This window comes from Euprymna scolopes, chromosome 6 (genome assembly GCF_053919585.1).
Source record: "Euprymna scolopes isolate OS-2025 chromosome 6, ASM5391958v1, whole genome shotgun sequence".
Lineage (NCBI taxonomy): Eukaryota > Metazoa > Mollusca > Cephalopoda > Sepiida > Sepiolidae > Euprymna > Euprymna scolopes.
The window spans coordinates 10,464,559-10,482,316 of NC_136487.1; the positions used below are offsets into that span (position 1 = coordinate 10,464,559).

The window sequence follows — 17,758 nt, forward strand, 5'->3', positions numbered from 1 at the left end:
TTGAATACCCAGTAAAGGCTTGGGGGGGGGGTACTATTCTTTAGAACTTTATATACTCTCTAGATCATAATATCTACGATTTGCAAAGGGGTGTCGTATCTACATTTATTTACATTGACTTTTACAAAATTTGCGCTATTTCTTCCTCTCGTGTGTTTGTTCAGCTTTTTCGTATAAAAGCGAAACTGAATCGAAAGTGAAGGCAGTTTCCTGGCCTTCTTGGCCCGGGAGGAGGTGGCCTTGTGCCTAAGCTTTTTGTTCATGTTGAACTTTTTAGCCTGAATAAAAGATTTAATATCTCAAAGTGTAGTATCTGTTCCGGCAGATGCTGCACTAAAACCATTACCCTTGAGGCAATCAGTTTCTGGTCCATGTAGGGGCAACCCTATACACCAAGAGGCAGCACTACTAGTTCCCCCTCCCTATCCTCTCGGGGGAGTAGATCCCCTTTTCACCTCCCTCCTCTCCACATTAAAAAACGGCCTTGTGCTTAATTTGCTCAGTGGGGAATCAAATAAATACCGGCAGTTTCCCGGCCTTTCATGCCAGGACGTCCAGAAAGCAATTAGCTTTGATCAATGTGGGGAAAAACCCTCATATCAGACAATTGCTATTCATTTGGACACTACCTTTTTGTGAGGAGTTGATTTTCCCCAACATTGTGGGAGAAACAAATAAATGAAATGATAGAAAGTTGAACTGACCTCCAGTCAACGTTCGTTTCTGCAAGACAACTTTTTCATTGACATCGCTAAATTTCAATACTTTTCACTTCCTTTATCTCCCTAGCGTAGCGGGAAAATGCCACGTTTTCTTTCACTTTCTTTTCCACTTTCGGGTTCGTCACGGGTTCGAAACATATTTTTTTTTGTTTTACACCTACAAATGCCCAGACAATGCCGGGTACTCCCACTAGTTTAATATATAAAAGGGAAAATGTGTGTTAGTTTGTATGTGTCTCTGTGTGTTTGTATGTCCATTAACAACTTTTTACAGACGCATCGGACCATGACAGCCAGCGTGTTAGCTTTTTTCCACCTCTTTTCCTCTTTCGCATTACAGGGTCGAGGCTGCCTACTGCGGATAATTTTTTTTTTTTGCAGTCGCATGAGCACTCGTTATTTTGATTGAAATAAAAGTTCATTTTTTTTTTTTTATTTAGGGCTGAGGGTTGCTCAGTATTGTTAGTATACCGTCTCTCTTCACCCGGGCAATGCTGGGTATCCATGCTAGTCTATTATATAATTGTATTATATGTTTGTGTGACAGTCAACTGGACCACTTTTTGGAAGGGAGTTTGTATTTTGTGTGTCTTTTTTTTGCAAGTTATGTATGCATAATTAACTAAAACTATGTTTATGAAACACTTACTTTGCAACGTCATTATATCATAAGCACTCGTGGCCGTGTGGGAAAAAGTATTTGACCGTAGGTTTTTACCTTCTTCCCCTCTTTCGCGTTTCACGTTCGAGCCCGGACACCACAGATCATTTGGGGGGGGGGGGGGCACACGGGCACTCCCTGCTATTTTGATTGAAAGAAAAGTTTGGATATATTTTTTTTAAACGCTTTTTGGAGGGGGGGGGGGTCCAGAGCATGCGCAATGCCAGGCACCCACCTGATAGTATATAGTCATCAAAAAGTGCTCAATATCCCGAGAATGGCTTCTCTTCTTATCCCTTTGTCACATACTTCCTTTGGTGAATGATTAGATTTTCGTGATTTTTATCCGTTCTTTTATTTTTGAAATTATTGTGGGGTATCAACGTTGCCTACGATGCAGTTGACATATAATGAAAAAGTGTTCGATATCCTTAGTATAGCATGTGTGTCCAAACGAAACTTCATGTGGACCTGGACAACGCCAGGTATTCATGCTAATCATATATAAAGAAGTAATTTTATAAAATCAACAGTAGGTTATCTACAGTGCAATATAGACTACAATGTTTTTTATACTGTCACTGCAGGGAGGCATGTGAAGCTTCTATCTGGTGCGATGGGTCCCCAATTAAAGCAGTCAATTAATCGATTCGATTGAAAAATGGGCGATTTTATTGATTATATGAAATATGTTTTGTGTTTTAAATTGGTTGGGTTAGCATGATGTTCAAAAGTCACTGTGGATCTATCCACTTCTTGTAGCATCTGTATTTAGTCATCGTCTGCTAGTGTCTGGTTGGAACAGATCACAACGAAAGACCCAGCATTCTTTGTTGTTGTTGCAGATTGGTAACTGACACTTTGCATGCAAGGTGCCACATATCTTGCAGAATAAGGCCATGAATTCAATCCGTTTTCCATAGGTAACATATTTTTCTTACATTTTTCTACAATATTTTTTTCATATCTCATGTAGATAAAATCCTTATATACATCATATCACAAAATATATTTAAAATGCAACATAAAAAAACGAAAGATCGGTGAAAAATTTGGTTGGTGTGATGTTGGGAAGTCATTGGTAGTGCTTTTTGTAACATAAGTCAAAGATTTCTTTTCAAAGCCATGAAGTAAATCCGATTTCTGCAAACAATGGTATTAAGATTTGGAATTTTTTGTGATCACAGATTCCCAGATAAAATCACTGTATCAGGAGTCAAAAATAGAATCTGATTTTATGGATTCTATATATTAATATGATAGCGTGTTTGTTATTTTGTTTGTTATGCTTACATCTTTTTTCTTCCGAGTGACTGTCGTTTAATTGTTATGACCTTCCATTTCTTGTAATAAATAATTTTACCAAAAATTCTTCATGAGTTTATTATTGTCTTTCCAATTTTTTGTAAATTTATTTTCAACTTAATCTAAATACGAAACCTCGGAAGTGTAAAGATAAACCCTCTTTCTTTTACCAAACATGGCGACTTATACACCTGATGAAGATCCGAGGTCACATCGAATGAAACATTGTGAAAATAACACTCAAGATGAGAACAAGGCCGATAGCCATTAGTCGCATGCTCTCGTGTAATGAATGAATGTGTGAATATAGGATTGACATGAAATTCTTAAAGACCGAAAAATAGGCTGAAATCACTTAAATAAATAAAAAGTAAATGACTTAGAATGACTTTAATGAATTTAAGGATGAATTGAATGACCTTAAGAATGACTTGAATGCTTAAAAAATAACTGGAATCCTTGAAAAACAATTTGAATGATCTGGAGAATGACTTGAATGGCTTTGAGACTGACTGGTTGTAAAGTGGGTGATCATTTTACATTAAATTAATTCAGAAAAGTGATCCTCCACTTTATATCACAAAGTTACAAACATAAGTACAGCGAACAGATACTACACTTTGATCTTGGCCAAAAAGCTAAGAAAAGCTGTATTTATTTGCTCTCCCAACGTGCAAATTAGGCACAAGGCCGATTTTTAATGTGAAGAGTGAAGGGGAAATGAGGACCAACTCCTCGGGGAGTAGGGGAGCTGGATAGTGACAATTGGTATGAAGGGTTGCCCCTACATTGACCAAGGTCTTATATGTGGGATTGTTCCCACATATGGTCTTTGCTTGCAGTATCTGTTCCGGCAGATACTACACTTTGATCTTGTTTATATAATTTATTTCATGAAAATGAAAATTACAATCAAGATAATTCAATGTAAAATCAAAATAAATTAAAAGTAAAATTCCAATTTACAAAACAAATTTAGGCACAAGACCCTATAAGATCTGGGAGGGGGAGTGTTGTAGGGTCTTTGTTACTAAAGTGAAAATGGAGTCTTTGGCGACTTTACTCTTGACTGGCAACATTTACCAGAATACCTCATCCACTCTGTGGATTCTAAACTAACTAATGAAAACCCCAGCGTTTAAAAGCTTAAAAAGCTAAGAACAGCATCTATTAACAACAGACCTTTGATCTTAACCAAAAAGGCCAAGCACAAAAGTGTTACGGACAGACCGACCGACTGACTGACTTATAGAGTCGCTTGCATGCGACTAACAATAGTCCAAAGAAGTCAGATAATAGATTCATCCTCAGATATGATTAATTTGAATCTTTTATTGTATCATTTGGATTTTTTTATATATAAATTTAATATAATTATAATTTTTTATAAAAATATAATGATTATATAATGATTATTTTTTGTAAATCTATTTTTAACTTAACCTAAACACGAAACATGGCGACTTATACACCTGATGAAGGTCGAAGGTTACATTGATCAAAGCGTTGGGAAAATAACAAAATAAGAACACCAGTCCGATTAATCAAAAATAATACAAACAATCATCGCTCATCTAAAAAATTCAAAATTATAAATCAGTAATGGTTATTCTCAAAGCCATGAAATAAACGAACAGTAATAAAATTTGGACTGGATATATCTACTTTCTGTAGCTGTAAAAAAAAAAAAAAAAAGAAAAATTTGGTGATCAACAATTTGCACATAGAACCATTGCATTAGGAATCAGAAATCAAAATTGATTTTTATGGAATTTTTAATAAATAAATTATTTAAATAAAAAAATAAATTGATATATGTCGGGAAATGTGGATACCCAGAAGGAGAGCATCTCCATTATGTTGTCAATTGGGATGCAGGTTCGTTCTCTCAGTGATCTATCTGAGGACATCTTCCTTACCACTGGAAGAAGCTGTGCTTAGATACATCACAGAGAACGAACCCGCATCCTAATTGACAACATAATGGAAATGTTGTCCTTGATGTTGGGAATTCCAAGAATACAAAACCATCTATGGAGCCAGTAACTTTCCTCCTTTCTTTTTCAAGATGTCTGACGAAGGTCGGAGGCTACACCGACTGAAACATTACACACTCAAGATGAGAACAATAGTCCAATCAAAACAAGTAATACAAGCAATCAACCGTCATTTCACATATTCAGAATTGTTAAATTACTGTCTCCGCAGAGGGGAGGGGAGAGAGCCGGACAAAAAAAAAAAAGTAGAAAGAAAAATAATTTCTAGGTGAAATAATAAAAAGGAAATAATTTTTTTTTAAACTCTTTCTGAAAAAAAAAAAAAAAGCGTGGATTAACCTGTAGTTCTACATACGAGATATTGTTTTAGGAAGCAATTTTAAAGTGTATATTGGCAATATGTGTGTCAGAAATTTCGTGAAAAATATTCCACCCCGTCTTTCTAAGCTTATAACTCCTCGAAAAATGTAATTCAAGCCCTAATATTTTTTTCCAATTAAAAAGGAGCAAGAACCAAGGTTTCATTACAAAAAAAAAAGAAAAAAACAGAAAAAAACGTGTTTTTTTAAAAAAAAAGGTTTTAAACTTCGGACTTTACAGGTAAATTTCTAAAAAACACTACTTTTTTGTTTTAAATTTGAATATATTATTTATTGACCTTTTCTCTTCAATTTGTGATATATAAAACTTTGGTGAGTAAATTAACTATTTACTTTTTAATAGACACTTGAAAATGGGGGGGTGAATTAAAAGAAAAACGTTTGTCTAAAATATTATATTCGGTTTATTGGAAAGAACATAAAATTTCACATTGACCCTGAAAATATCGTAAAAATAGAATCAATAGAAAAATTTTGATAGATTTTTAAAGTTTAAAAATTGAAAAATATTGAGTTCGGAAAAATTCATTACTGTTTAAAAAAATAATTCTATTACTTTTAAAACAACTTTAATAGTTTATTTTGGAAGTATAATCCATAAAGAAAATAAACAACCCACTTTGAAAAGAGAAATTACGAGTTTTTTTATATTTTATTCGCAGTTTCGTGTTTGGGGTGTCAAAAATTCCAACAAAAATTCTGATACACCTATAGTATATTGCATAACACGTGAAAAACAAAAGTCGGTTAGAAACAAAAGAGTAAATTTATTTTTAGCGTGAGAGGGAGGGGGGTGATTAAAACAAACGACAAATTCATTTAACAACTTGTGTACTAATCACCGGTCATCGGTCGCACACATTCATTCCATAATAAGTCGGCTACTGTTGCTTGAATGTCAATGACAATAACTTAAATAGGCATGCTTAGTTTAAAAAAAAAAAAAGAAGAAAAGAAAGAAAAAGAAAAAGAAACAAAAAGAAAAAAAAGAAAAAGAAACAAAAAGAAAAAAAAGAAAAAGAAAAAAAAGAAAAAGAAAAAAAAAGAAAAAGAAAAAAAAAGAAAAAGAAAAAAAAAGAAAAAGAAAAAAAAAAGAAAAAGAAAAAAAAAGAAAAAGAAAAAAAAGAAAAAGAAAGAAAAAGAAAAAGAAAAGAAAAAGAAAAAAGAAAAAGAAAAAAGAAAAAGAAAAAAGAAAGAAAAAGAAAAAAAAGAAACAAAAAAGAAAGAAAAAGAAAAAAAGAAAAAGGAAGAAAAGAAAAAGAAAGAAAAGAAAAAGGAAAAAAGAAAAAGAAAAAAGAAAGAAAAGGAAAAAAAGAAAGAAAAAGGAAAAAAGAAAGAAAAAGAAAAAAAAGAAAAAGAAAAAAAGAAAGAAAAAGGAAAAAAGAACGAAAAAGGAAAAAAGAACGAAAAAAAAGAAAGAAAGAAAGAAAAAGGAAAAAAAGAAAAAAAAGAAGGAAAGAAAGAAAGAAAGAAAAAAAGAAAGAAAAAAAGAAAGAAAAAAAGAAAGAAAGAAAGAAAAACTCACAGTTGCTGTATACAAATTAAAAATAGAAATATAGCAAGGGAAGATACACACACACACAGATTGTAGCGGGTTTTGAAGCCTATTTATTCGTCTCTGAAGAATTGGTTGGTGATATGTGAATAATATCGTCTGTTATTTACCAAAACACATGTAAGACGCAATGTATTGAAAATTTAGGTGTCTACCTAAATTAAATATATGTAAAAAAAATAAAATAAAAATAACAGCAAGAGGAGACTTGATTCCAAATATTTCTCACATTTCTACAAAATAGCTGATGTTTTTCCCTTCTTGATGGAGGGGAGACTAAAACTTGCTGTTATGGTTTCAAATGATCTGAAATAACAGCAACGGGAGACTTGATTCCAAATATTTCTCATAGGTTATATCTCCCCTCTTTGGTTTTCATACATCAAATAAATTTAACAGTGTATAAGGATTATTTGATACTGAAGATATTCATAATCGTACCTTATTTCCAAAAGAGGGGAGATATAACATATGATAAATATTTGGAATCAAGTCTCCCCTTGCTGTTATTTCAGATCATTTGAAACCATAGCAGCAAGTTTTAGTCTCCCCTCTATGAAGGCCGGAGGTTTTGTGGAAATCATATATATATATATATATATATATGTTATATTAGCAATAAGGAAGGAGAGAAAATAAAACGCAAAAATAAAACAAAGAAAGGATGAAAAGAACCTAATTTGAAAACCTCATCACCCAGTGTCTACATTGTTGACATTGTTTTCATTTCCAGGGTTGTGGGAGGCATTGCATTATTTTATGCAACGTGTTGGGCAAGAAGAGTATGACGATGCTCACTTCTCTCCAGGCGACAGAGCACATACAGCACCTAGTCTTACCCAATTAAATTTAATTATGCAGCTTTGTTAAAAAACACATATATTAAATAGGTGTGTGCGTGGGGGGTGCATAATAGCAACTCATTCTTTGCTTGATTGTATTTATTGTTGAATGGGTTCTAAAAGCCGACTCAATCGTCATGTCGATTTGTTTGGATTAAAAGTAACATTTTTTTTAAATCAAAATGATGAGCTAGCTAGTCTAAACTTAATACGTAACCCTAAAGGTATTACTTCTAAACCAGTTTTTTAAACGAGTTAAAAATAACCAGACTTTCCAATTTGATAAAAGTTCCATTATAGCATATTTATTATGGGGTGGACCTGGAATGCTCGAACATTCTGGCATGAGGTAGATAAAGGCAAAAAGTATCCATGCATTAATATGGGAGGGGAGACTATCTTCAAGTACTATCCTAAGCTGGGAATGGGGCAAAGGACTTATATTAAGTAGATATTAATAAGTCTTTGTCACCTTTGTTTTTTGTTTTTTTTAAATGGAGAGCAGATAATGCATGTGGATGTGTTATCGGCAGCTCCAGTAACTCTCGCTTCCCCTTTTTTGTCCCTCAGTCCTCATAAGCATATCTGAGAAAATTGACCACATCCTATCTGTTCATGCTTCGGCTAACATTCACATTTGCGGTGACTTTAATGTCCATAATGTGGAATGGCTGCCCCACTCAGTAAAGCCGTAACAATCACCCACTAGTATGGCATCGAGAGGCCCTATCAGAAACTACTGTATGGTCCAGAATCCATTCACCAAATGGCAATACAGCAGCCCAGTACTTTGCACCTACTGATAGGACAGCCTCCTTAATGGTTACCTCCAGCACCCTTACTAGTGACATGGCCACAAGGATAGACATAAAAACAGAAAATTTCCGACATCTCAGACTACTGTTCACGAAGTACTACCGACCTAGAAAGCAGCTTTTTCTTCATCCTTTGTCAGAAAAATCACTCATTGAAAATGTCCAATGAGTGATTTTTCTGACAAAGGATGAAGAAAAAGCTGCTTTCTAGGTCGGTAGTACTTCGTGAACAGTAGTCTGAGATGTCGGAAATTTTCTGTTTTTATGTCTATCCTTGTGGCCATGTCACTAGTAAGGGTGCTGGAGGTAAACGTTTCATCTGGGCTGACGTTATCTGCCTGATAGTCAGAGACCCGAACCTTGGATTAACCATTAAGGAGGCTGTCCTATCAGTAGGTGCAAAGTACTGGGCTGCTGTATTGCCATTTGGTGAATGGATTCTGGACCATACAGTAGTTTCTGATAGGGCCTCTCGATACCATACTAGTGGGTGATTGTTACGGCTTTACTTTATCATGTGCTACAAAAAAAAAAAAAACTTCTTGTCTTTTTCTCTCTTACTTTCCCTCTCTGTCATGCTCCAACCAAGTCTATCAACCTGCTCCACAAATCCCAAAACCTCAACATGACAAATCTCAAAAAAAAAAAAAAAAAAAAAAAAAAAAAAAAACACGAATAAACCTAGAACCCCATCTTCCAACGTAAACTCCTACTACCAGGTCTCCTTCTCCGACATCAGGGGTCTACGTTCCAACCTTCCAGAGGTCGAAACAATTACAGGAGACGAAACTGGACATATTCTTTCTAAGTGAAACTGGCATAGGGCCAACCACTTCCCTGGACGAATTCATAATTAAAGGATACTCTAACTTAACATCTAAATCTGACCCTCAAGATCGCCATGGGCATGGAATATGTGCTTACATTAAAGATGGCTTTTCGTGTGGTAGGGATATCTCCAGAGAAGACCCTAATTTACCTTATATGTGCTTCTGGGTTGCACTTGGTTACACTACTGCATTTATATTTGCCCTCTATCGCCCCCACAACAGTGGGGTTACTATCTTTAAGAGCATATCTGAGAAAATTGACCACATCCTACCTGTTCATGCTTCGGCTAACATTCACATTTGCGGTGACTTTAATGTCCATAATGTGGAATGGCTGCCCCACTCAAAAAAGACTGATGATGAAGGGAGGTTCTGTCATGATTTTGCCACTGCCTATGACCTCACTCAGATTGTTCACGAACCCACCGGTGTGCCCGATACTACCGGTCAGTATACAAGCCTTCTAGACCTTTTCCTCATAACTTCCTCTGAGCTATGTTCATGTTCCGTTCTATCTCCTCTGGGATCCTCTGACCACTCCGTTGTAGCAGTTAAGATAAAAATGAAATGTAATAAGTCTTCAGACATACCTCTCCACCGTACTGTATATCGATACTCTATGGCTGACTGGGATAGCTTCCGTACATTCATATCTGACCTACCTCTCCATTCCATGTTTAAAAAGGATGTGTCCTCTATAGTATCAGACCTGATCGAATGGTTAATTGTAGGCATAGACCGATTCATACCATCCAAAAAATTCCAACAAAAACCTAACAGCCAGCCATGGTTCTCCCCAGAATGTGTTGCTGCCAACGCGCACAGAAATCACTTTTTCCATAGCTACCAACGTAATAGATGTACTGAGACTAAAGCTGCTTTCAGGACTGCCAGCAACCAATGTAAAAGAGTAATAAAAAATGCAAGAGAGCTATATGCCCAGTCTGTTAAATCTAAAGTAGCTGAGCAGCGGCTTGGTTCCCACCAGTTTTGGCAAATAGCAAACAGGATCATGAACAGAAGCGTGCGTTCTATCCCAACCATCATCAATGGACCTGAGGCCATCTCGTCAGCATCAGACAAGGCCAGACTATTTGCCAAGAACTTTGCAGCTAATTCTACCCTATGCGACGAAAGCCATCAAATCCCCGTATTTTCTCCTATAACAGACAACACGCTATGCAACATACAAATATCTGTGCGTGAGATCACCAAGTTAATCAAGAACCTTGATTCCATTAAAGCAACTAACCTTGACGGCATTCCAGTTATAGTGCTGAAAAAGCTCCAACCAGAACTTGCCCCCATACTTACAAAACTCTTTAAGCGTTGCTTTCCAACACCCTGGAAAACCTCATCAGTATGCCCTGTATTTAAGAATTCAGGCGAAAAACCATTTCCCTCTCAGTACAGACCAATAAGTCTCCTGTGTGTCATGAGTAGGTTGTTGGAATCCATATTAAATAAAGAAGTAGTCAACCACCTCAGCAGAAACAACCTTTTTAGTGACATGCAATATGGTTTCCGCTCCGCAAGATCTACAGCAGATGTGCTAACGGTTATATCTCATAGGATTAGTGAATCTCTTGACAAAGGCTTCCTTTCCAGGACAATTGCTCTTGACATATCGAAGGCCTTCGATAAGGTATGGCATATGGGCCTACTTCACAAGATTTCTAGCTACAGTATCACTGGAAATGTTTTCTCAATCATTAAATCATTTCTCTCCGATAGGTTCATAAGCGTAGTGGTTGATGGGCAGAAATCATAGGCCCACAGTATTAATGCTGGAATCCCCCAGGGGTCCATCCTAGGCCCAACTCTCTTCTTGATCTACATTAATGACCTCCCTAAACACATACTTAAATCATTCGTTGACATCTATGCTGATGACACGACCATCTATGGCAACACATCAAAGGCTGTAAATGACAAATCTCTCTCTGATTCTCTCTCCTCTGATCTTGAGCACGTGGTACAGTGGGGGAAGAGGTGGCTGGTCACTTTTAATGCATCTAAAACCAAGCTTCTATCTTTACATCATCAACGCTCTGATCCCCATCTGGCATCAATTGAAAGGCTCTCATCTTGGGGAGGCTCCATGTTTTGACAAGCTTCTGGAATTGACCTTTACTCCTGATCTGAAATGGAACACGTACATCAAGTCTGTTTCCAAGGACGCTGAGAAAATGGTGGGATCCTTCTACCACTCCAGAAGATATCTCACTACTGATGCAATTCTCTATCTGTATAAAAGCAAAGTACGTCCAAGGATGGAGTACTGCTGCCACATCTGGGCAGGAGCTGCTAAAAACAGCCTATCCTGCCTTGACAGAGTACAAAATAGACTTCATAGCTTAGTGGGGATGCCCTTTTCTCTTCCCTGCAGCCTCTCTCCACAGAAGAGACGTTGCGAGCCTGTCTTTGCTTTATCGTTATTTCCATGGCAAGTGCTCGTCTGAGCTCCAATCTCTCATCCCCCCTCACCAATCTTTCACGAGAAACACCAGTCTGGCTGAAACTACTGTCACTAATTTTCCCCACTCTTTATCTGTGCCTAAATCCAAACGTAGATTCCATGAGCAGAGTTTCTTTCTCAGAAGTGCATGACTGTGGAACTCTCTTCCGTTTGCCTGTTTCCCACCTGACTACAACTTGGATGTATTCAAGTCCAACATAAACAAACTCCTGACAAACCGCCCCCTTAAGACACTTTATCAAATCTCCAATACTACAATACTATCTCATTGATTACTGTACACGCAATAACCCTTATCCCTGAGTGACCTCTGGTGACCTCCATATAAAAAAAAAATATGTATATAATATTCCATAGCATATGAACTTAAGGCGTTGAGTGTGTTGTTAGTTTTGATGACTTATTTATGCTGATCTTGTCTAGGTTGTACTGAGTCTTTCTAACATACACTGATTACAAACCAGACAAGGAATGGAATACATGTCAGATTTGTTGTACATGCAAAAGATAACGGTTATATATATAAACAGTCAATGTTATTTTCTAACATTGTTAGAGAAATGGTTTTCATGTATTCTTAGATAATAAGTCTCATGGTTCCACTTCTATTTCATGTCGTTGTGAACCAACGTTGTTGATTGTCAGTGCAACATAATCATTAGATGCCGATGTTATTATGAAAGGTTTATTTAAAGACAATCAAAGAAAAACATCAAAGAGGCATTTTTCGATAATCTTTGCAAATGATTCTGTGTTATCGCAATAGCCGCTTACCATCGATTTCTCACTGGCAATAACCATTGGTCTTCACTAGATTTTCGGTAGCAATAAACCTCCCCAAAGTCGCAGTTCTCTTTGCATTAATCCAGTGGAGGTTTGATCAGTGCTTTCCCTCCTCGGTTTTTCTATCCTTCATGACTATTTGGTGTGGCGATAGTCGATGCCGACACCATTTTTTTTTATGATGTTTGATTAAAAAAAATGTATCACCTCGTTTTATAAATATATTTTTTTCTTATAAAATTTCAAGTAAAGACTATTTTTTTCCCTGGTCCAGCTGACAGGGCCGCAGAAAGACTTTGTTAACATAGGGGTGCGAAACTTGAAGATAACCTCAAAATTAGTATAAATTCCAAAAATTATGAAAAATGATTTAATAGATGTGCTAGATGTATCTTTAACAAAAAATCATCCATGATTACGTTATTTAAAAATTGTGTTTTAAAATGGCGGATCCTTAATTTAAGTCAAGGGGGATAAGTCAGTTTATCATACTGAATTAGTCACACAACTTTTCCACATTAAAAACTTGATAATTCGATAAATTCTATTTTTATTTGTAATTATTTTTTTACTGAATCATTTTTCGTAATTTTTGGAATTTATATTAATTTCGACATGACACGTAAGTACGTAATAATGTTTTCACCTGAAACGCGTTGATTCAAAACATCAACGATCCAAACAAGCACCAAAGTCTTAAATATTTTCCCGCGCAATTTTAGGGTATCGGCACAAAAAAGAATATTATTTATAATCTTAATGGCCGCATAAAAATATTTATAAGAGTTTCATTGTTTTTGTTTTTTTTTTGTTTTTTTTTACTTATAAAATTGAAAGTGTTCTTGTTCACCCATAAAAAAAAAAACGAGTTATCGGCTGACCTTGAACTTCATTACTAATCAAACTAGGCCGATTGGTTTATGTCTACAATTTTAATACTTTTATGGAATGTGTTCTGATGAAATCATATCACTTGTGCCCCCTCGACATACATACTCCCTACCAACCCAACAAATAGTAAAATCCCAATGCTTCTGCTTCACTGTTTAGGACCCTAGATACCGGAAAGCCTAATAGTTTCTTCATCAGACTGCTGTACTTTGGAATTCCTTTCCTGTTCCCTGCTTCTCTGACTGTAGTAACATGCAGAAATTTAAATGTCTTGCTGCTTAACTCCCCCACAGTCTTCTGTTAGACATGATCCAAAATAGTAGCATCTTACATTCAAGTGGTAACAAGCTTTGTTTGGGGTGAACAACAAGTAATTATATATATATATATATATATATATATATATATATATATATATATATATGCATGCAATTTTGCCCCCCAAAAATCCTTAAGAGAATACGTACAATTTTGTACAAAAAATAAGGGAAAATAAAATAAAATTTAAAAAACAAACTTGAGAAAGGTTTAAGAACAAAAACGTAATATTTCAAACGCCTTTTCTCCCACCCCCTCAAGACTCGACACGGGTGCAAATTTTGCGTAATAATCGGGTCCATCGGGGATAATGTCTAGGGATGCACCTGTACCTCCACAGACCGAAGAAAACCACATTAATAAAATAACTGAGTATTTATCCGATTCTCACTACAGCAAGGTTGCACATGAAGTCAATTTGTGTGTGTGTGTGTGTGTGTGTGTGTGTGTGTGTGTGTGTGCGCGCGCGCGTGCGTGCGTGCGTGCGTGCGTGCGTGCGTGTGTGTGTGTGTGTGGAGAGAGAGAGGGGGAGGTTCAGCTTTTCCCGAAGGGTCAATCTGGAAAGTTACATGAAAAAAAGAAGCCAAGCTCGGACTTGCCGGCATTCCTCCGTAATGGCGCCCCAAGCAAGCAGCAATAATCTCTGCTGTCGTTATTTTCACCGCAAGCAAGTGCTCGATTAAACTTTCCCCACCCCCGCTGTAAAACATTCTCAACAGACACTCGTCTAGCTCCAACTACTGTCAAATACTCCCTGTCCTTTACTATTTATAATGTACTTAAAGCTAAACGAAAATTCCACGAGCAAAATCTCCTTTCTGCTCATCTGTAAAACACAATATCGCAGGTGGCAGGTCTGCTTCTCAGCTGAATATAACGTGGTTGTTTTCAAGTTCAATGTAAACAAGTTGTTAAACCGCCCACTTAAATAATCAAATCCTACCAATTTCCACCATGAATGATCATCAACTAGGCCGATTCATGTCTACAATTTTAATACTCTTATAGAATGTGTTCTGATGAAATCATATCACTTGTGCCCCCTCGACATACATACTCCCTACCAACCCAAGTAATAAAATCCCAATGATTCAGTTCACTGTTTAGGACCCTAGATACCGGAAAGCCCAATAGTTTCTTCATTAGACTGTTGTACTTTGGAATTCCCTTCCTGTTCTCTGCTTCCCTGACTGTACTAACATGCAGAAATTTAAATATCTTACTACTTAACTCCCCACGGTCTTCTGTATTGTCTTACCGGTCAGGTGCGGTCACCTTTTCTTTTTATTAACCATTAACCTCGAGTAGCATTTGAGCCTTGATAAGTGGTGATCCTCTTAAAAACATGGTCCGCCGTAAAAGGAGATAATGCCCGGAAATATGCCCGTTCTTAGCCAGAACCAGGACCACTTTTAAAACGTAAGCTCGAATGCCTGTGCGAAATAAGTCCTGATAACTTGACGTACACATATTCCCACCATTAATACGAAATGACACAGGGTCGGGTTTAATGTGAGAATTCTTGCTGTCACAAACTCAAACCCGTCGACATTCCCAGGTGAGGCCATCTCAGTCGACAGATAATTAACTTGCCCCTCCTCCCCGAAATGCCGCCCGAGTATTGATAACCGCAGAACATTACAACTAAGCAAGCGTGAACTTACCTTGAACAAGTAGCGGCGATAAAAAACAGGTAAATAATATTCCAAGATGCCAGGTTGTTATTGGTAATCCTCCTTGAGGGGAACCCATTTTTTTTATCACAGTCGCTCCAGCTCAGCTCCACTGTTAACAAATAAAATAATAAAGTTGACGAACTATATTTGTTGCGGCGAGAATATTATTATGGCTAATAATTAAGAAGATAGTCTGTGTAGTGCGAGCGAGCACGAACGAACGAAAGAAAACAGAGGAGGGGGGGGGAGTCGATAATTACTGTAAAAAGAAAGAAAAAAAGTTTGTTTTTAGCTCCATTGGGTGGGTCATTCTTCTCTGCTGAATGTGTCTGCAATCAACTGGTGGTTTCGTTTTGCTTTTGTTTAGAAGAAAAGGAAAGAAAGAAACAGAAAAGGAAAGAAAAGAAAAAGAAAGAGAGAGAGAAAGAAAAGAAAATGGTTCACAAACATTTATTTACGCACATTTTAACAGCCAGCAAATGGTATACACGGGTTTTGTAATTTGAAGAAACGTAAATAGACATTTTTTATTACAATTAATTACTTGAGCATATCGTCGCCTGAGTTGATGATTTTATAGAATCAAGGATATTTATTATTTATTTATTATGCTTAGTATTAAAAATATTCTCAGGTCAGCAGGTCGCTCGAAAAAAAAAAAAAAAAAAAACATAAAACCACCAAAGAACCCCCTGATTAAAAACGGGAGTGATTCTATAAAATTGTCGTTTTTAAGTGAAAATCGAAAATTCAACCCAATTTATGAAAAATAATAAAAATACAGAACAATCTTTAGTGCAAGTAGTACTCGTCACGGAACGAAAATGTCACATTCCTAAAATCATATGAATTGATGAAGTGTTATTTTTTAACTAAGAAAATAAAATTTTATACCGAGCGAGACAGTGTATGTTGATCCGCCATGTTTAATAAATAACGGGAAAGATAACTTTATTCGAACTACCGATATCCAAACCAGCCTTGTAAAGACTATAATTTACTATTAAAATCGCTAAAAGTGATTTCATTATATGTATATATATAACTACTTGATCAATTTACGTGATTTTTGGAATATGACATTTTCGTTCCATGGCGGGTATATACATCATAAAGATTTTTCTGGGTGTTTGCTTATTTTAATTAAGGTTGAATTCTGGATAAGGACCCAAATGAAAACAAACAAAACAGTAAGTTTTGATTTAAATACGCACAGCGAAGTTTGGATTGAAATACCGTGGAATAAATTCTTCACGGGCAGGAAAAGGTGACAATTATTTTATAATGGCTGACAATAAAGTCGGTAAGGATTAATCTTCATTTTCATGTAAATGAGCGATTATTTGGGAATGTTAAGCGCTCTTTGTAAAACGCGGTTGGGTTCTAATGGCCTTGTAATCTGAGGCCAGGCCACGGGCCGGTCGCCAATCTGTAATGAACAAAATAGGTCATCAGTTGTGATCTGCGCCGACTAGACAACGGCCAGCGGTAAGCGATTGAATTCCGAACTTTCGTTTTTATGTGTGAATTCAATAATTAAACAGAAAAGCTGCAGAAATTGTCTTCCCCTCCGCCTGATTTTTTCACCTGGATTCAAATTCTTGGGGGTATTTTTTTTTGAAAGTTTAATAACGAAAATTAAAAAGAAGAGCTATATTAAATGTAACTTCTAAAATCGGTGTTGTATAGATTTATGGTATTCTAAACCAAATGCATTTCAGGTGTCGAAATTAGTATAAATTTTTTAAAAAATGATAATCAGAAAATGTGCTAGATGTATTCTTAAAAAAATCATCCACAATTACGTTTCGTTTAAAAATAGCGGTAGGTGTATCAGAATTTTTGTAGGAATTTTTGACACCCCGAACACGAAACTGCGAATAAAATATAAAAATCTCGTAATTTTTCTGCTTTATGGATTATACTTCCAAAATAAACTATTAAAGTTGTTTTAAAAGTAATAGAATTTTTTTTTTTTTTTAAACAGTAATGAATTTTCCGAACTCAATATTTTTCAATTTTTAAACTTTAAAAATCTATCAAAATTTTCCTATTGATTCTATTTTTACGATATTTTCAGGGTCAATGTGAAATTTTATGTTCTTTCCAATAAACCGAATATAATATTTTAAACAAACGTTTTTTTTTTAAATTCACGCCTCCCCCATTTTCAAGTTTCTATCAAAAAGTAAATAATTAATTTACTCACCGAAAAGTAAATAATTAATTTACTCACAAATTGAAGAGAAAAGTTCAATAAATAATATATTCAAATTTAAAACAAAAAACAAGTAGTGTTTTTAGAATTTTACCTGTAAGGTTTGAAGTTTAAAACCTTTTTTTTTTTTTTAACCACGTTATTTCTTTTTTCTTTTTTTTAATGGAACCTTGGTCCTTGCTCCTTAAATTGAAAAAAAATTAGGGCTTGAATTACATTTTTCGAGGAGTTATAAGCTTGGAAAGACAGGGGGTCGAATAATTCACGCCTCCCATTTTGAAATGTC

At 35.8% G+C, this 17,758-nt stretch overlaps 1 protein-coding gene across 1 annotated transcript in view; it reads right to left on the minus strand.

Moving 5' to 3' along the window:
• The window catches only part of LOC145277499 (uncharacterized), a 243,875-nt gene extending 228,233 nt beyond the window's left edge, over positions 1-15,642 (minus strand). Inside the window, exon 1 of the mRNA XM_080128890.1 lies at positions 15,243-15,642. Coding sequence (XP_079985016.1) covers positions 15,243-15,330 — 88 coding nt within the window. The 5' untranslated portion in view covers positions 15,331-15,642. The remainder of the gene's footprint in view (positions 1-15,242) is intronic.
• Positions 15,643-17,758: the final 2,116 nt, after the last annotated feature.